Source organism: Quercus lobata, chromosome 8, assembly GCF_001633185.2.
Source record: "Quercus lobata isolate SW786 chromosome 8, ValleyOak3.0 Primary Assembly, whole genome shotgun sequence".
NCBI lineage: Eukaryota > Viridiplantae > Streptophyta > Magnoliopsida > Fagales > Fagaceae > Quercus > Quercus lobata.
Genome location: NC_044911.1, coordinates 62,393,223 through 62,420,722, shown reverse-complemented (window position 1 = coordinate 62,420,722; position 27,500 = coordinate 62,393,223). Strand labels below are relative to the sequence as shown.

Sequence of the window (27,500 nt, the reverse complement as noted above, 5' to 3'; positions counted from 1 at the left end):
AATTTAATTATTGTTGATTTAATTGATTGTGAGTGCTGAACACAATTGACTTGACACACATGAATCCATGCTCAATTGACTGGTTCAATAATTATGAAATTTATATTAAAAAAAAGTTGTCCCTAATATGAGATCAATTGGATTTCTGCAACCAATATATATACTGTTTAGTGTCCGGATTATTTATTATATATTGCATGTTAGGTTGTTGTCTTGTTCATTGATCATTGATTTTTTTTTCTTTTTTTAAGGGGGGATCATTGATGTTTAGGGGAAAAAATATTGTTCATTGATGATTAGGGGTGAAAAAAAAAAACTGAAAAGAAATTAAAAGCTGTTGAAAGTTTTTTTTTTTTTTTTTGGGAGAAGAAAAAGAAAAAAACTGTTGAAAGTTGAAAAAGACTGTTACTGCATCAGTCTCCAGATTGTGACCATGACCAAAAAGTATAATTTAGAATTTTGCCTATATAATTAAAAATGAATCATATTCTTTTGTTCTAATTAACTGAATTGATAAATTATTTGATGATTAAATAAAAGATATATGATTCGATCTTTGTTTATATAAAAAATTAATTAGTATTTTGATCTAACGATAAATAGTTATTACAAGAAATGGATTTCATAAATACATGTGAAAACTCTCTTACAAAAAAAAATAGTACTATTTGTGCGGAGAACAGCAACTTCTCTGCACACTTCTGCTCTGCTTTTTATACAATGAGCAGATGAATAATTTACAGCCCTCCTTACATGCAAATTTATGAAGCCAAAATTACCCTTCATATAATTATGGCATGCAATCATTGCACAAGAGCAGGATTGACCTTTCACAACTTTAATGTGGACTCACTCTCACCTCAGCAGAAAAATCAGGGACCTTGTAATAATAGCTGACACAATTTTATAATAGTATATAGTACTTGATAACCAAAAGGTTCTGAAGAAGACAAAGAAAAATCTGCTTTCGACACCTTAATTTACTTCTGAGCTGTCTGAGGCAAAGGGAACTGTATCAGATCTTTTTCCCTAATACTTCATTTTCCTTTTTCTTCTCATTTTCAGAAATCACAATGGTTTTAGGTTTATTTAGCCAAAAGGAGTAAAAGAAAGAAAAAATAAATAAAGAAAAGAAAACAAAGATGCGCAGCCCATGTTTTCTTTACTATTTAAAAAGAAAAAGAAAGCTTCAAGAACATAATTCACACAAAAAGAAGAGGTTCTGTCTTTTCCTATACCCTGTGTGTAATGGTGTGGTATTAGTATTACTACTATTTTATTTTCTCTATAAGATCTTTTGGTATTTCTCTCTCTACATCTTCCAAGTCCTGTTCAGGGCTGACACACATAAAACACACAGAGAGAGACTACCTAACACACTACAGTGTCCAGTTGTTAAATAAAAATACACACACACACAAACAGAATCAAGTTGGTGTTTTTTTTGCTTACAACAAAGGTTAAGAGGGACTCTCTCTCACAAAGATAGCTTAGTTTTCTTCTTCTTCTTCTTTAACCTTTTTGTTGTGCGGGCATTCATGATCTCGGCCTCACATACACATTACATGAAGATTCTCTTTCTGGGTCTTGACAATGACAACCGTAGAGAAATCCCTTGTTATTAATGTGGAGGAATGTGGGCTCCGCCGGAGCTCCGGCACCGGCATTGACGTGTACTCAGACTCCGGAGACAGGTCAGTTGAGGATCAGAGAAGTTCAATTGGGTCTGAGACTGAGATTGTTGGAGTTTCTGATAGGGAGAGGGAATCCTCTGTGTCAGAGTGTTCTGTGGAGGTGGATCTGGAATGTGGGGTGGCTGAGGATAAGTTACATTTGGCAAAAGTTGAGAGGGACTGCAGGATTTGCCATCTGAGCATAGATGCAGCCAATCCTGAATCTGGGTTTCCCATTGAATTGGGGTGTTCATGTAAGGATGATTTAGCTGCTGCCCACAAGCAATGTGCTGAGGCTTGGTTCAAGATCAAGGGAAACAAGTAAGCTCCTTACATTTGTTTTGGATGTGACACATTTGTTGGTTATTGGCTTTTTGTGAATTTTAGTACTTTTTTTTGGATGTGATCAGAACATGTTCTGTCTTTTATGCGTTATTAGTTTCTGCTGGGTTGTTCTGATTGTTTTGTTAGGTTTCAGCAATTTGTTGTTGTTGAAATGATATGTGGATGTGCTTATAGTGAAATTGCTATTTAAATTTGTTGTTTTTATTTTGTGGGTGTGTTCATATTGTATAAAGTTGCTGTCTTTGGAGTGTCTAGACTTAATATATGATTGTTTAGTTCTGATCAAAGTTGGTATTGTGTATTTTTTAGAGTTGTTTTGAACCTTGGGGTCTGAGTGTTTTGTTAATTTTCAGCAATTTGTAGCTGTTGAAATGATATGTGGATGTGCTTATAGTGAAATTGCCGATAAAATTGTTATTTTTATTTTGTATATGTGTTCTTATTGTATAAAGTTCTTGTCTTTGGAGTGTCTTGACTTCATGTATATGATTGTTTAGTTCTGATCAAACTTGTACAAGCATTTAGGGACAATGCTGGCAAAGGACTATGCTTAAAGCAAGGAACATGATAATGGCTACTTAAATAAGAGGGAAAATCTCTACTTTTGAAGGTTTAAAGGAAAATTTGACGGTCAATTAGGCTTCACAAAGGAATCAAAATCGATAAAGTAAAAGATAAAAAGCACATAGATGTCCTGCCTCTTTAAACTGTGCAATTTGATTCTTCCCTGTTCTCTTCTCTGTCCTCATAGTATTATATTCCGTTTGTTCAGACACATTGCGTCTCTCAGTCTCTCTCCTTTTCAATTTCTCTTTATTTCCACGGGACAAGTTTTTATTTTTATTTTTTTGATGTAACAGCGAACAAGTTGGTTTAGATACTTTCCAAGTTAAATTATGTTCAACTTGGTATTTTCTTGATATGGTACAATGTACATTGACCAGGTCATTCTGATTTCTGGTTCACTATTTGACAGACTTGACCTATGTACCTCGCATACAGCATTTTGATGATTCACGCATGCATTTTGGGGCAGTTGGGTTGTAACCGGTCCTTTTTTTTTTCTTCCTAAAGTAGTTAGGCACTACCAATTTTCCACCTTTCTATCACTTTTGGAGCTGGGTTGGTTTTGTTCATTCTCTTTCACCTATCAAGATCATGAATGCTTTGACATGTATACTTTCTTTTATTTTTAGGAGGTATCTATGCCAGCTCTTCCTACTACAATGAATTTGCTCTAGGTGGGAAAATTGGGTTGAGGATTTGAGGTTCAAAATGCTTTGATATGCATAGAAAGTGCAAAAAAAAAAAAAAAAGCAAAGACTATATTATTATTAGCATTATTTCAGAATACAGAAAGATGTTTTCAAACAAATCAAATTTGGAAAATGAAAATCTATTATTTGCTGTTTCCGTAACATTGAAAAAAAAAAAGTTGAAGCATTGCAAAATCTATTTCCTTTTATTATTATTATTTTTTATAATTTTAGAAAAAATATATGTAGAAATTGGTTACATTACGGTTTACAGAATTATGTTTCGTGTAGCCTCAGTGAGGAAAACATGATGATATTCATTATATACCATAAATATTCACTTATTTCTGAGTTTTTTCACATTACTGTTGAGTTGAAGGCTATAAAATCTATTCCAATGTTCTGTTTAATTCCAGAATTTTTATACCATTTTATCCACACTATTACTCTTGTAGACTTATTTTTCCTTTCAGAAACAGTTTCAATAGCTTCCTGCCTGACAGCATTAACAAACTGTCCACTATTCTGATTGTATTTTAGCTGTATCCAACTTTGGAAACTCAAAACACAGAAATGAGCAAAGAAAATTTCTCCTGGTTCACTAATGTATCAATAGCTTAAATAAATATATATCCATGTATAAAAACATACACAAGCTTTTTTTTTTTTTTTTTTTTTTTGAGAATCAAAAACCTACACAAGCTGTGACAAGGGCAAAAGAAACTACGTATTAAATCTGTTATATTGTTTGCTTCCTTGTGTTTATCCTACTTAGTTTCCAACGGGTAATTCAAATTTGTTAAGATCATGAATTAGGTAAGTCTCATTTTGTTTTTCAATGATGAAATAGTAAGTACTTGCCATGATCAGTATTCTGTGCAGTAAGAATCATGACATGTTTAGCTTTTCTTGAACAAATACCATGATCCTCTACCACACTTTTTAGTTTTCTCCTTCGTGTTGTTCTAACTTGTCGATTAAACCTTATACATACATTTATGAACCGAAGTCCTATCTCATGATTATTGATGATCTGAATCTCCATCGTAGTCTGATAAATCTTTTGACTCAGTATTGCTGAGATAATGGTCTACTTATTCACAGCCATCATGCAATGCATGTAGTTATTGATAGACATAAAAATTGTGTTATATATATGCAGCCAAAGTGCTACCTCAGTCTGGTGGAGATCATATTCACTCTGGTATTAGTAGGTAAATGTTTTCTTTTTTATGGAAGATTGGACATCATATGAAAGGTCATAGCCATGAAACATTTGGTACCTCGTACCTAAATTCAGTAGCTGTTCAGAAAATGATTTTCCACTGAAACAAATGTAGCATATCAAAATTTTGGGGACATCTCGTGTTCGGAGGCTTGTTGAATTGGTTGGTGTTGTATCCTACTACTTGTTTTCAGAAAATATAAATTCTGACTCGCTTATTTGGTTCAGATTGATCTACCAGTACCATCATTTTTTGAAACAAAACGTTACATTGTTTTGCCTGATTTTTTTGGAATAACCCCTGTATAATCTATTTCTCTGTAACTTTATAATAATCTTCTTTCCTGTATGTAACTGCAGGACCTGTGAGATCTGTGGATCAGTTGCACGCAATGTTGCTGGTGTAAATGAGGCCGAGTTGGAGCAATGGAATGAGACAAATGATGCTGCAGCAGCAGTAGCACCTGCACCTGTGCACCCTGCAGAGACTCAAAACTGCTGGCAGGGACACCGGTTTCTGAATTTCCTGCTTGCTTGTATGGTATTTGCCTTTGTCATCTCATGGCTCTTCCATTTCAATGTACCCTCATGAAATCCTATGGCAAGAAATATTGCATTTCGCCTGGGTTGATGATTGAGAAGGAGTAAACAAACCCTTATGTCTCTTTTAGCACTTCGCAAAGGTACATCCTCAGTACCCATATCTCCATACTTGCCTGGAGTTAGTATTTCTGTATCTGCTTGATGTTTATAGTAATAGTAAAAGCAGAGCTTCATTGGGCTGTTGTGTAATCTATGTTGTATAACCCAAAATAGTATCATATTGCTGTTGTAACCTTATTGGCTTTGTTACATTTGAATCACAATGTAGTCCTCTCAGTCTTTCACCTCTTTTGCTGGGCTTTAGAGATTCTGTTGGATGGACCAGCCGGATGTTTGCATCAATTAATTAGATATTGAATTCTTTAGTATGCTTGAGTTAAAGAGACTAAGCAAGCACGTGTTCTCGTTACAGGTATCTAACCCAGCTTTGAATTGGCTTGAGATTTCAATGGGTCGGTTTTAAAAACCTGCATGAGCTTATTAATTCACTGAATTTTTACCCAGGGGTTCAAATTTAAGTTCCACAATAGTGTACTCAAACTATCGTTAGAACTTAGAATAGAATGAAGAAAGTAAAATAATGTAGGGAGGAGAGAAAAGAGAAATAAGAGAATTGATGTGGTACAGTCTGATGATCTATGTTCAGAGTGAAAAGCTCTTCACGGATATTTTTATTTTTTGAGGAACAGCTCTTCACGGATATATCTTTGTTATGTTGAGTAGTATGTTACAATAAGTAAGAGCAAAACCTTATAGTTATTCGAAAATTATTATATACTTTAAGAGTATACTCCATTCCTATCACAGAAAGGTGGGAGTGAGAGGGAAGGAGCATAATCCGTATGTAATAACATGTCCCACCTTTCTGTGAGAGGGAGGGAGCATAATCCGTATGTAATATCATCCCAAGGTTATTTACTTATTCTTCAGGTACATGGGTGCCTATAATAAACTTGGGACAATGATTTGCAGGGTGCATAGAAGCACCTTGATGTCAAAGTAAAAATGAAGTAGGATTTGTCCTAAGGTACTAGGGGCAATGAAAGCTACGATGATGAGGGTTCCTCTTTTCTTTTTTTAATCGATGGAGCTTCATTTCAGGTACCATAAAAAAGAAAGACTGATGTGCATGCAACCCTGCACCTGCAGCTGTGCAAAACAATTGGTCACAAAAAAGAAAGACAAAAAGGACAAAAGTTAAAGTTGAAAGATAATCTTAAAGAAAGACACAGAATATTTATTGACCATCTACGTTGGCTATATAGTAACCTTGATCTCCTAGGATCCAATCGAAGACATGGGCCACGGTGCAAAAGTAATTAAGTAACATTAATTAGGTGATCTAACTGTCAGACTCTCAGTCGGTATAATCTCAGCAGTGTGATTAGATTAGATTTAGGTTTAGATTTGGACTTGGTCCTCAGGTGAGGTTAAAGTCATTCATTGCAAGATTATCTCCTTTGAATATGCCGAGATTTGTGGTCACAATAATCTTGATCTTCCAGAGACATAGCTCGTACTGGGAAGTCAGTCATCCATGAGATTAGTCATTAGATTAGATACTCATTAGCTTTTATTTTTCTTATAATTCCACTCTACAGTAGAATCTAGAAATTAATGATTTATAAATGTACCTTTTTTTTTCTAATGCAATTATGAATCTATGACATTGTCAGCAAAACCAATATAAAATCTCTATAATTTTTTTTAATGGGTAATAAATTCTCTATAGTTGGTATATAGTGACCAATATAGTGCATAATTTTTCAAGTGGGCATTTTAAAAAAGAAGTCTTTATAAATATTTCTCTAGTGAAATATATAAATTAAAAAAAAAAATTGCATTCTTAAACAAAAAAAAAAAATTGCATTCTTGATTCTTGTTAGTTTCAATTTCTATCCCCCAAAAAGTGATAAATAGATTAATCAATTAAAAAAAAAAGAAAAAAAAAAGAGAATTCAGAGATAGATATTTTGAGGAAAGACTGGATTTGTCATTATCATATTCACCACGAGTGGAGGCGCATGCTATGCTCATGAATGGCTTTCAAAAAAGAAATTTATGTATTACAACTTCCCTTTTCATTAACCTGCACTTCTCCCATAAACTATAGGCTATAATGCATTTTTGACTGAGTACTAACCAGAATCATTATAGGAGTATTGGTAATATCAATATGTTGATCTAAGCTATGTAATGGTGATAGCGAGGTTTCATGTGATTATATTTATACTTCTATAGATTATGTTTTCCAGAGGAAAGATAATTTTTATTCTTAAACAATAGTCACAATAGCCAGTGGTAGAGAGAAGGGGCCATGTCCTGGCTTTTGAAAATTCAACTAGTGCCCCTTAGATTTTAAGAAAATTGTAAGACATGTATGTAAATGACCAATGCATTATTTTCTTATCTTTTTACTCTTATTCCATATATGCGGGTATCTAGAACTTTTTGAAAGTCTTAACTATTTTTCTGTGTGTTTGGTTCACAGTATAACACACGTGTGCACACGCACACTAAGTAATCACAAAAAAGGAATTTTTTGGAGGTGACTCCAAGATAAATGCTTGAATGATTGAACTTAGGATCTTATGGGTCTCATGAGACCTTGGGAATTTTTAGACCAAACCTTTAAGTTTAATTGATCAAACCCAAGTGTATTTACTATATATATTCCTAAAAATAGACAAGCTTATGCAAATGAATAATACATTTTTTCCCCCTTTAATTGTGATCAATTTGATTTAAAAGATAGTTTGTAGTTAACCAAAACTAATTTAATGGATTTTTTTTTTTCTTTTCATCTATAAATATCAAATTGATGTTATTTTTATTATAAGTGTGATTAATAAGTTACTTATTGGATTTACAATTTCTTGATATCTTTTTAACTTGGATTGGCCCTTAAAAAAAAGTTTATGTCTCCGCCTCTAACAATACCTATCAACAATTGCTAACTTGCACGATGAATAGAAAAAGTTAACATAAAAGAATATATTTATTCATGATTTTTTTCTCTAAAAGTAGTTGCGTACTTAAAAAAAAGAAGTTAAAAATGCTAACAATAACCTATTATATTTAGTTAGAGCATGTGATGTGACTTCATAAAAAAAATTATCAAAAAATATAATAATATTAACACTAAAATATACAAATTAATATTGTAATATAGTACTATTCCTAATCATGTAATGAGCTTGCTCGTCTTTTAGCTCGCTGGACATTTATTTCTCCAGTTTAAGAACTCATCTCTTCTATCATTTAATGGATCTTTTGTAAGGAAATTAATGAATCGGTTCTCTCTTTGTTGTCTCTGCCTCTTTTGAGACTTGGGTCTCCTATTCTTTCTTAATAATATTATCTTTCTTATTAAAAAATTATCATGCAATAGTTTAGTATTAGTTTAAGTTTTGAAAATTATAAAGTAGAGAGGGATTTGAAACCTGATGTGACAACATTAGAGGAAATTCAAAAAAGTCTAAACATATTTTTTTTGTTAACCTATTAGATGATGAGAGAATGAAGCAAATTAGGAAAGCTTAAGATGCCTTCTCCATTTCTTTTTAGTGAATTTATAATGCCCATTTGCAAAACCAATCTTCAACTGATAAAATCTAGATATATACCTCCTCATAATGGCACAAATCAATAGATTTGCGATTGATTCCCAACTATAGTCCGGACAATATATTTCAACCGAGTAAAAACAGTGTTTTTGGTTTAACATTTGCTTATCCAACACAAAAGTCAGGAACAACGTAAGCAAATATAACCTTTACCTACCATACCTTATTTTTCTAGACTTTTTTACATTGTCATTTACAGGGCCAGCACAACAAAATTTGGGACCTAAGGCTAAAATTTTAAATGAGATATTTTTATATGTAAATATTAATTAAATAAAATTATATAATACTAATTAAATTAAGACTAATTTAATGTAAATACAAAAATTGATGAATAATACTAGTTAAATTAAGATTAATTTCATATAGAAGATTGAATATTATAGTTGAATTAAAAGGAACTTACTTTAACTTGGATATATGATTATGCATAGTTAAGTACAGTTGTAATCTAAATTTTAATTTTATATATTCTTTTTAAGAGAAAGAGATAGATAGATATTATTTGGTATGTGGCTTAGTAGGAGATTAGTCATCATTGATAATGTATCACATTTGCAGCATTTTATTTGAAACATCTTAGGATTTCAATTGGGTTAAAATTTTTATTGGTCTCCTATTTTAAAAGCCTTTTTAGAAATGAAAAAGAAAAATACTAAAAATACTACAAAATGTTCACAATAAATGTGATTATGAGTGTAATTGATGAATTTCAACAACTTAATTTATTTGTGTTTGAATTACTTTTTTATGTGATTGGTGATATGTCAGTTAAATCTATAGTAAAATTTGTGATATCTTTAGCATCATTCTTAAAAAAAAGTACCAATTATTTTAAAAAAATGTTATATTTTTATAAAATTTTGGACCTTTTACTAAGAGAGATGGGACATTTTTTTAGTAGGGAGATTTTTTATTTGTTGTGGGGCCTTAGGCCTAAGCCTTGAGGAACTAGTCATTTATTCTAGTGCCCCCAAACACAATTCACTTGTTATCGTATCAAAAAAAAAAGAAAAAGAAAAAAAGAAATCACTTGTTATTTGTTGATTATTATTAAATTCTTTTTACCAACTTAATCAGAAATAATGTTGGGTTCAAGTAAAGAGAATAATGATGTGGGTCCAACAACTCCAATCTTCTTGGTTTAAGATTCCATCAAACTTAATCTACAACATTAAAAAAACTAGATTTGCAAGAGTGGCAAAGATTGCATTGTAATAATTTCTTGTCCTAAAGAATTGTATGTATTCTGTAACATAAACTACAATGTTACCTCGTAACCAGTCTAATGGATAAAAACTAAAAGGTTATCCCTTCACAACGTGCTCACCATGATTGGAGACAATATTTTAAAGCTGCTCTAGCTAGGTTCTAGTTCTACCCTCCTTTGGCTTCATTCCCACACAGACCCAAGAGTCGGTTCAATTAAACTATGGAATTAAATTAATTCAGAACCCAGCTAATGTGGCACAGCAAATTGGGACAAAATTTAGATTGAGTGTCTCCCTAACCACCATGCTTGCATTCTCAATTAAAGTGTCGGTCTCATGCTCCGGCAATGGACATGTATCGCCGACATTTTCATTGTTAATCAAAGGTTACACTTACATTCTTATCCATTCATGCGTGAAAGTTTGGATTAGATATGCTACTGCAAAATTGTAGCAAAGTGTTATCCATAACATGGGGAACATACATACTGCCTTTGCAATTGGGGTATTCTTTTGCTTTTTCTTTTTCCCTTTTGTATGTTCAATGATTCGTTTGTTATAACTTATAAGAAACATTTTGGGTTGTTTATATTTTGTGACTTGGTGCCTAAAGTTTGTTGAGTTTTTGGCAAGTGTGTGTTTCAGGCTCCACACATTAAAATCTTGATGATATCGAGATTGAAAAAAAAATAAAAATGAAAGCTGTCCAAAGGTTAAAAATTAATAAACATTTAGAAAACCCTCTTAATATTAGGATTAAGAAGTAAGAACCATAAGTAGAACCCTAGTAGTAGAGGGACTGTGGTAAGCCAGTAATGTTTCTTAATTAAAGTTACTTTCTGTTGGAATGTATTTTTTTCATGACAATTTCTTTCAACTAGAACACTTAATAGTCTCGAGTATGACATAACCTCACTTCTAAATATGTCAATAACAAATAATTAATAAATCAAACCCATCATTTAAAAAGCTTTACTTATTAGTTAATGAAGCTTATTGAAAACCGGCTTAATTATTTTAATGTTGGTAGCATTCTATGTAAGTTAAACCGTTGAAATCCGTTGTACAAAGTCTAGAACAAGAATTCTTAGAATTAAACCAATCAGATCGAGTCATGATTATTGAAGAAGCTAATTAACAATTTAGCATTAAATAAACAAAATTAATGGGATGCGACTTGAGAGTTGAGAGAGAAGAACCTTATTATCAATTACACAAATTTTAAAATCAAATAAATCTCATTATCTAACAACATAAAATATTGAAATCTAAATTATCTAATTATCAGTCACTATCAAAGCTTATATTAGGAGCAAATTTTAATTTCAAAAGAGAGAGAGAGGATGAGAGAGCGTGCAAACACGACATAGACAAAGCTAACCACGTTTACATAGGGGGCCATTGCCGGTTGGTAATTCTAGACTCCCTCCCTTTGAATCCAAGACTCTCTCTCTATAGCATTCACAAACTCCCAAGCAAAACCCACATTACATTCCCAAAAAAAAAGAAAAAAGACACTACTCTCTACCAATCTTATTAGCTAGACTCTCTCTCATGAGGAAACTCTGTCCCAACTTTGATCGTGAAGATGGGCTCGACACAGTCCTCGAGGTCCCAATCCCAGAAGAGATGTTCTCCAACAAGAACAACAATAGTTCATGGCAAAACATGAAGTCATGGATGAAACCAAACGGTGAAAAATCACAACAGGCCATGACAACAGTATTTGGAAGCCGAAATGCAGAGATACAACTCTTGCTTGGTGTCGTTGGAGCTCCATTAATCCCTCTTCCTATCCGGGCTGATCACCAACCCATCAACTCCAACATCAAAGACAACCCTATTGTAAGTGGCACCTATTTTAATACCTTTATATAACAACATTATACATCATACACACAAAAAAAGAACTATCCCAACATGCCACTTTTGTCTCCTATCTTTGTAAATATCATATTTACTTTAGCACTTCCCAGTTCTCCCACTTTCATGCAACAACAACAACGACGACGACAATCTAATTTTATTCCTAGCATTTTGGGGTTAAGGTTAATTATAGATTCTTAGATCAAATACATTCTTTTCTGTTATTTTATTCTATTTGAATTCGTACTTTTTGTTACTCTATTTTTAGTCGTCCCCAACATGTTCTCTACATTTCCTCAACTTTGAACCATTTGTTAAGTTAAAATAAGTTGTGGCACCGTTGATTAAAAGCTTATAACTTTATGATGATTATATTAATAGGAGGCTTCGGTGGCGAAATACATAGTGCAACAGTACATAGCAGCAGTGGGGGGAGAGAAGGCAATGAGGTCAATAGACAGCATGTATGCAATGGGGAAAGTGAGAATGGGTGCGTCAGAGTTCAGTTCAGGTGAAGGTAGCTTGAACAATAAGGTGGTGAAGGTGAAGAGTGTGAGACATGGGGGTGGAGAGATGGGTGGGTTTGTGCTTTGGCAAAAGAGGCCTGGCTTATGGTGCTTGGAGCTTGTGGTCTCTGGTTGCAAAGTCAGTGCCGGTAGTGATGGTAATGTGGCTTGGAGGCAAACCCCTTGGCACCACTCTCACGCTTCACGTGGTCCACCTAGGCCTCTTAGGCGTTTCTTACAGGTACCCCCTCTCTCATTGAAGTAATTCACAAGGGAATTCAATTCTTTCTTAGATAATTCTATCATATTCTTGAAATTTTATCTATTCATTTTGAAAAATAAGTGGATTGGAGTGAAAAAAAAATGTTGATTATTATCATTTTGGTGGATTAAGAGGTTTTTAAATTTTGAAGCATAACTATGAGCATATAGATGAGACTAGATTTTATAGTACTTTTAACTTCTAAAAAAATGATTATCACTCTTGATATTTATTTAAACTAACGTGTAAAATTTAATTGATTTGTTTTAAAAATTGATTGATAAGAGTTTGAGTAGTTCATGGTGGAGTCATATGAAAAACTTTAAGATAGTGTTTGTTACACATATTACCCATTATAACTGAAAACGTGACTTCAATAGTGTGTGTAATGAGTATTAGCCAAAATTTTAGTATAAAATTTTATCACATGTAAAACAAACTTACCAAGAGTCCCTTTTAATTGCATTGATTGAAGCTTTATTTATGAACGGTATAATGGTCTTTTTTGCTAATGTGGAAGCTTTATTTATGAACGGTATAGTTGTCTTTTTGCTAATGTGGGAGAAGAGAACCGCCAATTACTCATTAAGTCTTAAAGTCTTCACTAATAATTCTCATGGTCTTGGCATATAGTTGTAGCATTAGCTGGATTCTTACCCTTATTAGAAGCTAATTGAGAGTCTCCTTTCAGACTTTTCCCACACAAGACCAAGGCTTGAATTCCATGTGTCCTTCAAAAAAAAAAAAAAAAAAAAAGAAAAGAAAAAAGTCTGGCATGCATTCCATGTTCGATTCATTCTATTGGGTACCTTTTTTTTGGGTCAGAGTTTCATCATCCATTGTCATGTTCATACCAACTAATTACGTTTTCCACGCTCAATGGCCCACTTCATTGTGGGCCCTGGCCCACCAAAAATTAACAGGTTGTTACCTCTACCAACCAGATGTGTTCTTTTCCTTGCATCTTCTTGGCTCTTGCACTTGTATTCCTAGCTGAAATTTTAAAATTTTAATTTGAATCTGCTGGAGTCAACAATCTTAATCAATGTGAAAATTATTAGAAGAAGAAAAAAAGAAAAGAAAGAATGTATATAAGTCAACAGCATAGTTTTTCTTCAGCAGCTGTAAAAGGGAGATAAAAAAGTCCATAGTGGTTGGTTTACGTCTATCAGTTCGTTAAAAGTCTTTTTAAAGGGTCGGTTGGTGGATTAATTGGCGCAAGTTAATTGGAGCGTACGAATCGGCTTGACCCATTTAAGCCTACACAACAGTCTGTTCCCACGGCAGGCCTGTAAAGCCAGTGTTACCAAAAAAATTCTTTTTAAAAATCAAACAGAATAAAAATACAGTCATTTGTTTAAAAAATTATGAAAAAGTTGCACTTAAAATAAATAAATTGAATAAACAGCTTAATTTTCTCAATTGGGTTTATTTTCATTGATTCATACACAACATTTTTCTCTAGACAAATTACTCATATGTGTGACACTCAACAGGGTCTTGATCCAATGTCCACAGCAAATTTATTCTCAAATTCAGTCTGCGCTGGTGAGAAGACAATCAACGATGAAGACTGTTTCATACTAAAACTTGAAGCTGAATCCTCAACACTAAAAGCAAGAAGCAACAGCAACGTAGAAATAATCAGGCACACAGTGTGGGGCTGCTTCAGCACAAGAACAGGCCTATTAGTCCAACTAGAAGACTCTCACCTCCTCAGAATCAAAGCCCCAAGAAATGAAAGCATATACTGGGAGACCACAATGGAGTCATTGATCCAAGACTACCGAACCATAGATGGGATTAACATTGCGCACGCGGGCAAGACCTCGGTCTCTTTGTTTAGGTTTGGTGAGAACCCAGAAAGCCATTCTAGGACTCGAATGGAAGAGGTTTGGACAATTGAAGAAGTTGATTTTAACATAGAGGGATTGTCCAAAGATTGTTTCTTGCCTCCTGCTGACTTAGAGAAAGAGGAAGAAGGGTGTGGTGTAACAAATGATGACGTGAAGTTACCATTAATGAAAGAGGAAGAAGGGTGTGATATAACAAGTAACGTGAAGTTACCATTAAAGATTCGATCGGCTTCTTTTAGGATTAATTCCTCTAAGGTAGTAGCTATCGATGTTGAAGACTCGGATTACATTGAGAGTGAGGAAGAGTAACGTTCAATCTGTTTTCATTTTGTACATATATGGTACACCATCGCATTATTTATACACGATAATGCGCAATTTAGTTTTGCATGGGTGAATTGTTTAAGTACTCAATTTAAACATAAAATGAGAGTCATCATTAAGGTATGTTATGGTGGTGATGTGTAAACTGCATGCATATCTCCCATCAACGGAGAGGTGCTTTTTAGAAAGTCAGGACTAGAGGGGCATTTCATGACCTCGCATCCATATATCAGACTTTGGATGTAGCAACTATAATTATAATTTAAGAAATATGATAATTTTAAAGAAGAAATACGTTCTTGCAAACTATTCTTTTGCTATTTGTTAGAGAGGGAAAAGGAATGTGTATCAAATCCCAAATTGGTCGTGCAGAGCTTAGTATATATGAATTAAATTGTTTGATCAAAATTAAAAAGAGATTCTAGCAAGATAGTAATTTTTTTTAGTGCAAATGTAACTGCTACGAGGATTTAGTGTAAAATTCATTATTAAACATCAAAAGCCAAATGTTCAGAGGTTCAGAGTCATCTCTAACTAGTGAAGAGAAAACTAGAAAAGTAGTTTAGAGATGGATATGGGTACAAAGGACAACTTACAACTTACAAGCAAAACACAATCGGCCACAAAATTACCAAACCTTCTCTCACATCAACAAGATCCCAAGCAACAAAAATTAACAATAAACTTTTTTAATAAATAAAGTATACAAACATTTGTTGAGAATGGTAGTGTATTAAGGAGCCCAGCTCAACCAGGCAATGTGGGCCTGCAGTGGACCGGCCCGTAATCCTTCCACTATAAAGAGCGGGATGCCTTTGCTACTTTATGAAACCAGCCTCATGCAAGAACTTAACCTTAGGTAGCAAGGATTGACCTTACAATTAAAGTTGCCCCCAAAATTATTTTGTAGTATTTATTCCATGTAATTAAAAACATTACTGTAGGGACACGATTTTAGTTGACTCGATCTTGGGTGGTCAAGTCTTGGCCCAAAAAGTCCCACACAATGAATTTTTGTAGGGTGTGGACTGAAGAACTTGATTCCAGTTGGTTTAAACGGTTCATTGCATGGGAATGAAGAAAGTGGATGTGAAGGGGGAAATTTTATTCATGGCATACATTCGTACAGTGAAATTTTGCTCCTCTGTTCCTTCTCTCCTTTTTTCTCCGTCCCCCTCTCTTGGGGGACTCTTACATATTATATAGGCTCTCTTTTATCATCTGAGCCTTACACTTGTTGATCATTCAAACCCCTACTTGAGCACCTATCCCATCAGACACCCTTACCAGTTCTTTGTGAGTTGCAGTGACCAAGGTAGCACTGTTCAGGAGTCTTCTCTTCATTAATGCGGTCAGGAGAGTAGCTGTAGTGCATTTAATGTGGTGGTGACAGCCTTTGCTGGGATATTTTGGGTCTCCTTTCTTTTTACGTGCTTGGAGTGAGGACTACAGTAGTTGGGATGCACCTTTGACCTGGACTTTGGAACGTCCGAGGAGAAATTACTCCTCGGACATGTTCTCTTTGCTCCAGTGGGCCTGAGCAAGGATTCTGGGCCGCGATGTCTCCTCGGACAGAATGGTCCTCGGACGGGCCCAAGGCCCAGCCAACCTATTATTCTGGGCCGGTCCCCACAATTACTAATAGAATAAATACATTTATTTTGTTACGTTAATTATTTTAAGAGGTGCAATAATTATTTAAGTATAATGAAATTTTGAAGTTATTTTTCTAAGATTTATATGAGAAATATTTGATTTGAAATATGGTTTTATTGCTTAAATTTAGTTGCTTTTGCAACGATTGAACTAAGTCCTATAATAATAATCTATATATAAAATAATAGGTGAAGCAGAGAGAGTGTGAAATTGAATTCCAAATTAGAACTCTAATTTTGTGCCATGTGTCTAGAATCTGAAATTGAAGTTGAATTTTGCATCATGTGGCTAAATGTATGTTGGCTCATTCTCATTAAAACCACTTCTATGTATCGGGTCAAGTGAGTTATTGTGCTAATTAAGTTTTTTCTTGATTTTGTAGTCAAACGTGAAAACCAAAGAGATTAATATCGGTGATAAGAACTTGGTTTGGGTACATTGCATAATTTCCAAAAAGATAGCAAAGCTAGAGTTTGCATCTTTGTTATAAATTGCTTACAAAGTTTGCATCTTTACATTTGCACTGAGTTTCGGATTAAAGTGTTTTCTTCTTGGTTTTGACACTGAGTTTTGTTTACTATTCACTTACAAAATTTGCATCTTTACATTTATTATAAATTGCTGATATGTGATTAGATGCACATTATGCCTAAAATTCACTATCCTTATATTTGGCTTTTTGTTCAGGTTTGGCACCTATAACAATGAAGAAAGCACTGCTGTGGACCGATGGATGATACTTTTTGCAGGCTGCAAAGGAACTTAGTGATCAATGGAATCTCACGCGAATTGGAGAGGACCCGGCTGTAGATGTCTGGATGGCAGATGTGAGTCACTATGTTTTTAAAATGTTCAGTGAAGGTAAAGATTATGAACAATGTAAATTTTCTGGAGAGAGATTTATTATTCTATATTTACGCAAGTTTGGTCGCCTTCTTGGAGTGGATCACTCCACCCTGTCTTTCTACTGGATTTTTTTATTCAGATTGTTACAATTTAATTCGAAATTTTATTTGAATTTTCCTATTGTTGTTACTATCATATATTATCATTCCAATTGTTCAATTAGAATATGAAATTGGAGTCCAATTTTACTATATACGTGTACAATCTAATTATTTTTAATTTTGTTGTCATGTGTAGAAGCCAATGAGATGAAATTAATAATACATTAAACACTCATGCTTTGGGAATCGGTAGTACCAATCTAAATCCATTGGACCTGCTTCGTGATAATACAACTATGAAGGATGTATAAAAACACGCACAAACCCCTCTCTTTATAAAAAGAGATCGGAGAGAATTTCTTTTATCAGCCATAGAATTTCAGAGGTTTTTTCTTCACACAAATGCCCATCATGTTACAAAATGACCCATCGTAAAACTACAAAATGAGTACAACTCTGAGAGTTTTTTTTTTTTTTTTTGTGTGTAGAGATTGAAGATTCAAAAGCGTGAATGGATCTTTTAGATAAACATTGTCACCAAGGTTCATCTTTTTGTGTAAAATATATATAGTGCTAAGTTTTGTTAATGAAATTTTCTGGTTAATAATATGAATTTAGACTTAACTGAGCCTTTTAAACATGAATAAACTCATGATTAATAATATATCCATTCCCATGCGGTAGCACGGGACTACATACTAGTAATAATAATAAGTGAGTTTAGAAAGTTAGTTATTGTTTTTTTTATTTCCAAAAATGCTGATGTAGAAATAGACAGCACATGTCTTCCTAGAGTAACAGAGGCGCAAGAAGTCACAATGTAAGATCTAAGGGGGGTGCCAGCAGAGGCCATCAAGGTGATAGTGTCGGAATTGCATGAAATTTGGCAGGTGGAAGGGAAACGGTGCTCATTAAGGCCCCAAAAATAGTGTTTTTGCTATTTATAATAATATTAGTTTTATTCTTAATAATTTTTAATTTAAAAGTCAGAATAAGGTCCCTTAAGGTCAATAGTTTATAATTATGCATTTAACTCAATTTTGCAATTTTTGGTAAGTTTCGGTATTTTGTCATCTAATTGCGTAATTAGTGTGAATTAAGGTTTTAGAAGTTTTTCTCAGTATTTATATGTTTTGTAGCCATCAGAAGCAAATCAGACTATTATCAATAAACACAGAATTTTGTCAAAATTATTTCTTTGGTGGATTTCAGTTTTCTTTTTCTTGTGAATTCAGGGAACCCCTTGTGGATTCGAGGTTTACTACTATGAACTAACTGTTTAGTTTCTATTCCATCAAGAGAGCATCGTGTGTGCTTTCTTTAGGCTTCCGCGGCATCAAATACCCCTAATTTAATTAACTTATCTTTATTCCTAAAACATAAAAATGAGGTTAAAAGTAAATTGACAAAAATTAAAAACAAAAAAAACCTTCTCATGTTTATAAAACTACCCATGTTCTATAAAACATCCCACTACCCCATTTACACAACCAAAAATACCCCATATTCCTATAAATAAATAAATAAAACTACCCCATGTTCTATATACATAAACTACCCCAAGTTTCTATTAAAAAAAATATCTCTAATTTAATTAACTTATTCTTATTCCTAAAAAAAAATAAGAAATGGGGTTAAGACGGTAAATCAACAAAAATTAATAACAAAGAAGTGAAAAAAAAATAAAAAATAAAAACTCCACAATCCACACCTTCTCCTAAAAAAACCATCCCACCTTCTAAAAAAAAAAACCACCGTACGTTTTTTATTAAAAAAAAAAAAAAAAAAAACCTATCACAAAGCAAAAATAAAAACTACCCACTTCTTAAAAGAAAACCCACCCACAATTTCCTTAAAAAAAAAAAAAAAAAAAAACTGCCCCATATCACATAAAAAAAAAAAAAAAAAAATTCCTCTTTCATTTGTTCCTCTCTTCCCCTTTATAACATTGTGGTCCCTCAAATTGCAAATCCACAATATTCTTTCAGTTTCTTCTTTGTTCTTTTTGTTTCATATATGAAAATTTTCTTAGTGGTCCAGCATTTCCTATCAAAATTGGTAAGCCTTTGAACAAAATTTATATTTTACTTTCTCAACTACATATATTGTGAATGGATAATTCTACGACCTTTATAGGAAATTTGGTTATGAATATAAAATTATGAGACTAAACCTAAAAAAAAAGCCTCATTGTACACGCGAAGCGCGTGTGATGAGGCTAGTTATTATTATCGATATATATTAAAAAGATTCAGAAAGTTAGTTATTGTTTTTTTTTTTCTGTCAAAAATACTCCTAAATTTAACCAACAACTTTAAAATGAGGTTAAAATAGTAAATTGGCAAAAGAAAGTTAGTTATTACTTTTTTTATTGTAAAAAATACCCCTACTTAAAACTTAAAAAGGGGTTAAAATAGTAAATTGACAAAAATAATAAATTTATACTTCTACGTTGAAATGTCTTTCTGCTTCTAATAAACTCCTATTTTTAGGTTGATTTAAATTCCTACTTCTACTCACTAACTCCCTACAAAATACGATCACTCTTTTGTTAGTTTTAAAACTCCTCCAATCTACAAAACTCATCCCACGTTGTTTTTTTTTTTTTGGTGATTGGAAAAAGTAAAAATCACAAATTATAATAAATGCAAATTATTAATTTTTACCCAAAAAATAGAAAAGTTTCTGAGCACGCGCGTGAGGCTAGTTATTATTATTATTATTATTATATAAAAATGATATTTGCATTCTTGAGTAGGTATGAAAAATGCCTATCTATTCGTCATTATATCATGCATTTCAAAATTTTAAACATATATAGTAAGGTCAAATTATAGTACTCTAGCTTATTGTCTTTATATTTTGTCTATAAAACAGAATACTAATGACTACAATTTTTACAAGGAAAATTAATGAAATATTTTTCCTTGATAAATTGATATGGATTTGAATCACATATGTCTCTGTTGGAAATACCAGAAGATATCAAATAGTTGATTTACAAAGGCTCTTGACGAAAATTATTAAAATATTGGAAGAAACTAATTACAAATTGTCCCCAAATAACTCCATAACTTAAGCAAAAGAATGGAAAATTTGGGTTTAGGGAGAATTTCGGTTTCAAAGGTGAGGGGAAGCACAACCAAGATTGTATCCAAGTTAGAAAGCCTAAACTTATGAGTGGTCCCAATTTGCTTTGATTTCGACTTCTTAAATACCTTTGGAAGGGGCTAATATCTATTAACTATATAAAAAGCGACTGTGCTGCTATAGTGTTTTGACACTGTTCATACCACTTTCTTCACTGTTCATCGTGAATTTTGGTGAGGCACTTTTTTTATTTTTTACTTTTATTTTTAATATATTGTTATATTGACACAACAAATTTCATAATATTTTCATAATTATTGAGGTGTCAATTTCTTATAAGTCAAAATAAAATAATAAAATATGAAACTGTGACCAACCACAACTGAAAATAAATATTTTGTGAAAATGTTGTGACACTTGTTAGGTGAATGTGTAAAAGTTATAGTACTTTTGATTTATTCAATATGTATTTTTTTTTTCTTTCAATCATCGATTTGTGCTCTTTTTTCTTATATATAAAAGCGCGAATGCGCATACAGTGTTTTTGCGCTGTACATCTACAGTGCCATTTTATTGAGCCACTTTGTCTTTTTCTCTCTCTTTTTTTTTTTTTTTTTTTTTTTTTTTTTTTTTTTTTAAGTTTTGAACAGTAACTATAGTACCAAGTTGGTTTAATCAACTTTGTTGAGCCAAAATTCACTATTCCACATACAATTTTTTTGGGTTGACTTTTTGTATTTTTTTTTTCTTTACACACTATTTTAAGTAAAAACACATAGTTTTGAACACAAAAACTAAAACAAAAAGTTAGGAAAAAAAACATTTTCCGTCCTTTATGTTCGGGATAGTTTAAAATTCTTTCTTAAACTTTAAAATAATGCAATTTTTCCCTTAATATTTTGGAAAAAAGCAAATATATCATATTGTTATTTTCTCAGTTAAACCATAATGAAAGTTTATGATTCTTAAAATATTTTATTGTGTAATGTCTAAATTACTTCTGCTAAATTTTAACATCCTAAAAATTTTCTTTATGAATTTTGAGTTTTAAATGATAAAAATTCTTAGAAAGTTAGAATGATGATATTTAATGACACAAGCCTTTTCTTATCTTTTTTTCTTTTTCTTTTAATTTTAAATTTCTTAGCAAAATTCAGTTGTTTATTGTTGAAAGATAATGATATTTGTTATCATTCTTAGAAGTTTTTAGAGAATAGATATATTGCCTTTAGCAAGTAGGTACTAAAAAACTATTATAGTTAAATAAATATTTATATGTTAAATAGCTACCCTAACTTTGTGGTTGATCAAAATTCTTAAACGAATGAAATTAATTTTTTACGACATAATTATCAAAATTCGTAAAATTAATCTCTTTTTTGATTAATGTAAATCTCTATATATTTTAAAAATCAAATTATTCATATCTTTGTTTTGTAATACAAATAAAATCTAGAATTGACCTTAATTACTACAGTACTTTTTTTCCACGGCAAGTACATGCCTTGCATGTGCTGCCCTAACTAGTGATTTCTTAATTGTTAGAGAGGACAAGTACCTATTTTATAGGTGGATCCCGAAGTTCTAAATTTCAATAACAGTGTATATTCATTAATAGACTCAGGAATGAACTCTTTAACAAAATCAATATTAAGAATAACCTACTTCTCAAAAAAAATATTAAGAATAACCTATCTAAAAAAGAAGGCAAACTAGGATAGATGATGGTTACCTCGATATCTATGGGGAGATTATTAAAAGCTCGAAATGCTCCTAAAGCTTGTAATTCTAGGTTCCTACGATTTTGAAATGTGAGGAAAGCGTCAATTTTTCTTAATTCCATGCTCTTGCAAATCTAAGATGCTACCGGACTCTCTCTTTAATTGGTTTGGCGAGAAAAGTAGTCAAAGACTTCACAGGCAAAGACTTGGCTTGAGTTTTCTTGTACTGTGAAGGCTTAGAAGAACCCATTAATATTTTGGTACTTGGAGAGAGAGGGGTACTTTCTTGGAGAATAGGGATCTTTTGGCTTTTGAGGAAAAGAGAGAGATTCAAATGCCTAGTTTATTCACTACTAATTGTAATAGGATACTTCTATTCTAAACTAAACAATAACCATTGAATACTTGATGTCCAAGTCAAGACCACCATTAACTTCAACACCTATATTGAGTCCACGTATCATGTGACCAATTAATTCAAGCCATGTCTCTACAAAGGTTTCTAGTTTAGCGAAGAATTCTTCAAATTCTTCCTATTTCTTTTTATTAGAAGTGAATTTTAAATATTTAACTTTTGGATTATATTTTTTTATTTTCTTAATGTGCATGTCAATTTTCGTTCAAATTGAATATTATTTACCATTTGATCAATAATATTATTTTTAATGCATAATTTTATACCACAAAAACTAGAAATATAAACATTTGATTGATAATATAGTTATTGATATTTGATTTTCTTGAAATTTTTTACAAGTATAAAGGATATAATAAGAACATGCAATCTAACAGTTAAATTTTTAAAAATTCACATTTAATAAAATATATAGGAAGAGTATGAAGGGTTTCTCTCTGAACTAGCTTACAGAGAAACCTTTTCCATTAATTGATTTTTTAATACTTAAATTTCGCCACTTAATAATCAAATAGTATGTATGAAGTTAAGTGTGACATATTTTATACTAAAATCTCCTTTTGTTTTGATGAAATATTGCTACATCACTCACTAACTAAATAAAATGTAAAAAATCATGTCATTAAAACAAAAGAAAATGTCCAGTTACTTATAAAAAAAATGGTAAATTACAAAATTGGTTCATATCTTTTAAATCTTATTTTAATTTTTAGTTCCTAATCTTTTCAAAGTTGTGTCAATTTAGTTTTTGCCATTATCTTTAGATGGAAATTGCTGACATTGCAAACGACTCAAATAAAAAATTATTTTTTTACACATCAACCGTGTATTAGTTGAAATTTTGTGTGTGTTTGAATGTGGGGGAGAATATGACGTGAATGTAGTATGTAGAGCAAAGTATTTGATGAAAATACTAAGAGAGTAAATAAGTGTTCTGATATTGCTTGTCCATTTTCTTCTCTTGATTTTGTTGGCTTTAATTGGGTCAGTATTTGTCTCTGTTTTTGTTTGGTTCCGTTGCTCTATTATTTGTTGTGGTGTTCCTGTGGCTGTGGAATGGAAATTTTGGGTATTATAGACGAACTAGAGAGGCAGACTATCATATTGAAGATGTTATAGACTAATACATTCTTCATGTTGTAGAGCATTGTCACGAGAAATGATTTGCTGTTTTCCTCCACAAAATAGGTAGCTTATTGAAAAAAAGAAGAAGTAAAACCACCTCATGAAATAGCCACCGATATTCAAGATATTAAGAGGTTGTTTGGTAATATTATTCTAATATTGTTAGTTGTATTTTTTGAAAATATGTGTGGGTAAAAAAGTACGTAAAATTACGTATAATGTTGTTTAAAAAATAAAAATTGTTGTTTAAGTGCATGTACCAAACACCTCCTAAAATATCAGTATATGAAATCGAAGAGAAAAATATGGCTAACTCCCCTGAGTAAGGATCACAAAGCTGTGAGGATGGTGAGAACTGACGAGAGAGACATCGAGAATTGAATTTTTTTTTTTTTTTTTTTAATATGATGAGGCGATACAGTAGTTGATGTGACAATCAGTTTATATTACTCTATTTGATATGTCAGTTTTTTTCATTTAAGAGATAACGATGGCTTTAAAAAGTTAGGGATTAAATTGACACAATTGAAAAGTTAAGGAGTAACTTTATAATTTAAAAAAAAAAATCCAGTTGAAGTGGGCCATACTTTTATTTTTAGTATAGGAAAAATTGAAGGGTTGATTGGACGATAGTCCAGTGTAATAAAAAAGATCACAACCGTTGATCTGAAGGCTTACAAATCTGGATTGTGGAACGTTCCAGAAGATAGACCCGTAGAATTCTCCAGAACCATCAAGATTTATCCACTCCACACGTTAAAAACCCCTCCACTCCAAACTAACCCCTCCATCAAAAAACCGCTTTTTCATAACCAATACTCACAATCACAACAACAACAAAAAAAGAAAAAAGAAAAATGTCGCTGATTCCAAATTTCCTCAACCGTCGATCCAACGTCTTCGACCCATTCTCGCTTGACGTGTGGGACCCATTCGAGGGCTTCCCACAACTCTCCTCCCTCTCCAACTTCCCCTCCGAAACGTCGTCGTTCGCCGCCGCTAAAGTGGACTGGAAGGAGACCCCGAACGCGCACGTGTTCAAAGCCGACGTGCCCGGGCTGAAGAAAGAGGAAGTGAAGGTGGAGATCGAGGAGGGTCGGGTACTGCAGATAAGTGGGGAGAGGAGTCAAGAGCAGGAAGAGAAGAGTGACACGTGGCACCGCGTGGAGCGGAGCAGCGGAAGGTTCTCGAGGAGGTTCAGGCTGCCGGAGAACGCGAAGGTCGAGGAAGTCAAGGCTGCTATGGAGAATGGTGTGCTCACTGTCACTGTGCCCAAGGAGGAAGTTAAGAGGCCTGATGTTAGGCCCATTCAGATTTCTGGTTAGGAAATTAAGTCTGAGATTTGTTTTGTTGTGTCTGGTTGTTTTTATGGTAAATAACGGCTTCGCTTGTTTTCGTTAGTTTCGTGTTATGTGTGTCGTTTTTGTGAAAATCGGTGTTTGGTTTGTTATGTAGAAGAAGAACTCTTATTGTGTAATTACTAATTATATGTGAATGGATAATGCTACTTATTGAGTATTAACTCTGTTTCTAATTCTAATTATTTTATTCTATTGTTTCCGATTGAAATTTGATGGACAGAGTTTTGAGGAAACATAATTATTCTGTTTTTTGAATCATTATAAGAAGTTAAATATCATAGGTGGATGTTTGGGGATTTCTGAGTTTAGCCAAATTTGGAATGCGGAAACAATTCACTCACTCCATACCGGCAAGAACTTGGTACTTATTCTGATGAAGTGACCATTGTACTTGTTCTTGTGGATATAAGCATCACGTCAAGAGATCGTGCTTATTGTTAATAACCGAAACTATTCAATTGGGTGAAAATTATTTACAATAACTTAGCGAGATTTGATTTATGTAAAATTGCACGCAATTTAGGATGCATTTACCGGGCAAATAGGATGAAATGCAGGTTTTAAGATGCGATGCAGATGTTTAAACTTTAGAGGGGCCTGAATGAAGTAGGAGCAAAGTATGCTGTAGGGGAATAAGAAACTTCTAGAAGAGTCAAGAACTTGTAGTGGAAGATGTCAATCAGGGATACCATTGCCATTTATGTCTTGGCAAAACCTGGTGTCTCAAATCTAGACCAAATTATGACAATGTCCATTATTCATGCTTCTATAGCTTTGGTTTTGATTTAATTACTCCACCTATTAAAATCAGAAACCCCCTCCCAATTCTTTTTGGCTATTTCTTTCTAGTTTTTGGGTTGTAACTTGTAAGTCTCACTTTCCCCCTTTGCTTGAGGGAAATAGAGCAAATGCACCCTTGAAATGAGTTCAAATTCTTGAATAGATTAAACGGGATTCACGAAATTCACATTAAGTAAAATCATAGAAGTCCCAAGAGTGGAGATAATTCAGCATTGTATAAGGAATCTATCCAATTATGCAATTTACTGTTGATTCTAGATGGTTGAGCTTTGCATGATTACGTACCACGCGCTATTAGTTTTCCTTTGGTAGCATGTAGGTTTTCAGAAAGATGTAAAATTACAATGCGTAAGGTAGATACAAGCAATGCAGACAAATAAGGTGAATTTTGGTTTTTAGAAACATTTTACTCTAGCAGGGCCTGAATTCAGTAGGGGCAAAGTATGCTAAAGAGAAATAACCTCAAGATTCCAGGTGAGCCTGGAACTTATGGAACCTATTTGTTGGCTTGAATTCTGTTTCAAGTATTTTTTTTTTTATTTTTTTTTATTTTTTGAGTGTGTCAAACTGACAAATTATGCTTCTATAACTTTAGGGTTTGTTTGGATACTGTTTATTTTATTGAAAATTAAAAATAATAAAAAATAAAAAAAATTACGGTTCACGTGTAGGTTATTGTTTATTTGCCTAAATACACTGTTTATGAGACATGAACATTACAATAGGTGTTGGTTAAAAAAAAGAAAAAAAGAGAGGCAAACACAGGGCAAAACATCTGAATCCAAATGCATACTTAATTTTGATTTGATTACTCACAAAAACATTACAAGAGGTTATTGTTCACATGTAGGTTATTGTTCATTTGTCTAAATACACTGTTTATGAGACATGAACATTACAAGAGGTGTTGGTTAAAAAAAGGAAAAAAAAGAGAGGCAAACACTGGGCAAAACATCTGAATCCAAATGCATACTTAATTTTGATTTGATTACTCACAATCTACCAACATTAGAAACCCCCTCCAATCCTTCTTGGTCATTTAGACCTAGTTTAAAAGGGTTTGCCAACTGCCAAGTATTGACCCCCCTTGCTTGAGGGAAATTCAGCAATTGCACAAAAGTCAAGAATGTTCAAATTCTTGCATAGATTTGACGGGGTTCACAAAATTCTCAAGTAAAATCGTTAGGGAGCTTTGTGAGAAGATAAATCAAGAATTGTTATTAATCCATTTCGATTTTCTAGATATTATTTTTCCCCCCTCCTTGATCGGGTCATGCTGGCCTATTCACTTCAAACTTTACTGAAAGTTGGGGATTTAAAAAAAAAAATTGATTATCTTCATTCAAGCCAGAGTGATTTGTCCACCCGTGACATTTGATATCTACATCTTGTCGTTTTGTAAGGAGCACAAATGACCAAATGAAGATAATCCTAATCCTAATCCTATGGGTAAATTATATTTTTCTACCATAGTCTTTAACATCAAATACACCTAAGTCTTGAACTATAAAAACGCATTGATGATGCCAAAAATCGCTAGTTGGATCACTTGTTCAATTCGGAACATTAGACAATGTAGGATCTGCAAGATAAAGAAAGTTAATCGAAGAGACCATCAGGTTGTGTTCGGT

At 32.8% G+C, this 27,500-nt stretch overlaps 3 protein-coding genes across 3 annotated transcripts; all 3 read left to right on the top strand.

Annotated features, from left to right (window-relative positions):
* Positions 1-988: 988 nt before the first annotated feature.
* On the top strand, positions 989-5,391 carry LOC115954964. The gene is made up of 2 exons (XM_031072977.1): positions 989-1,994; positions 4,860-5,391. Exons 1-2 carry the CDS (start codon positions 1,594-1,596, stop codon positions 5,089-5,091), a joined length of 633 nt encoding a protein of 210 aa, XP_030928837.1. The 5' UTR covers positions 989-1,593; the 3' UTR covers positions 5,092-5,391.
* Positions 5,392-11,356: 5,965 nt separating this feature from the next.
* LOC115957825 lies at positions 11,357-14,994 on the top strand. Its single transcript, XM_031076159.1, has 3 exons — positions 11,357-11,784; positions 12,187-12,552; positions 14,070-14,994. The coding sequence occupies exons 1-3, from the start codon at positions 11,494-11,496 to the stop codon at positions 14,736-14,738; spliced, it is 1,326 nt and encodes a 441-aa protein (XP_030932019.1). The 5' UTR covers positions 11,357-11,493; the 3' UTR covers positions 14,739-14,994.
* Positions 14,995-24,477: 9,483 nt separating this feature from the next.
* LOC115954553 (18.5 kDa class I heat shock protein-like) lies at positions 24,478-25,229 on the top strand. Its single transcript, XM_031072429.1, has one exon. The coding sequence runs from the start codon at positions 24,565-24,567 to the stop codon at positions 25,030-25,032; it is 468 nt and encodes a 155-aa protein (XP_030928289.1). The 5' UTR covers positions 24,478-24,564; the 3' UTR covers positions 25,033-25,229.
* Positions 25,230-27,500: the final 2,271 nt, after the last annotated feature.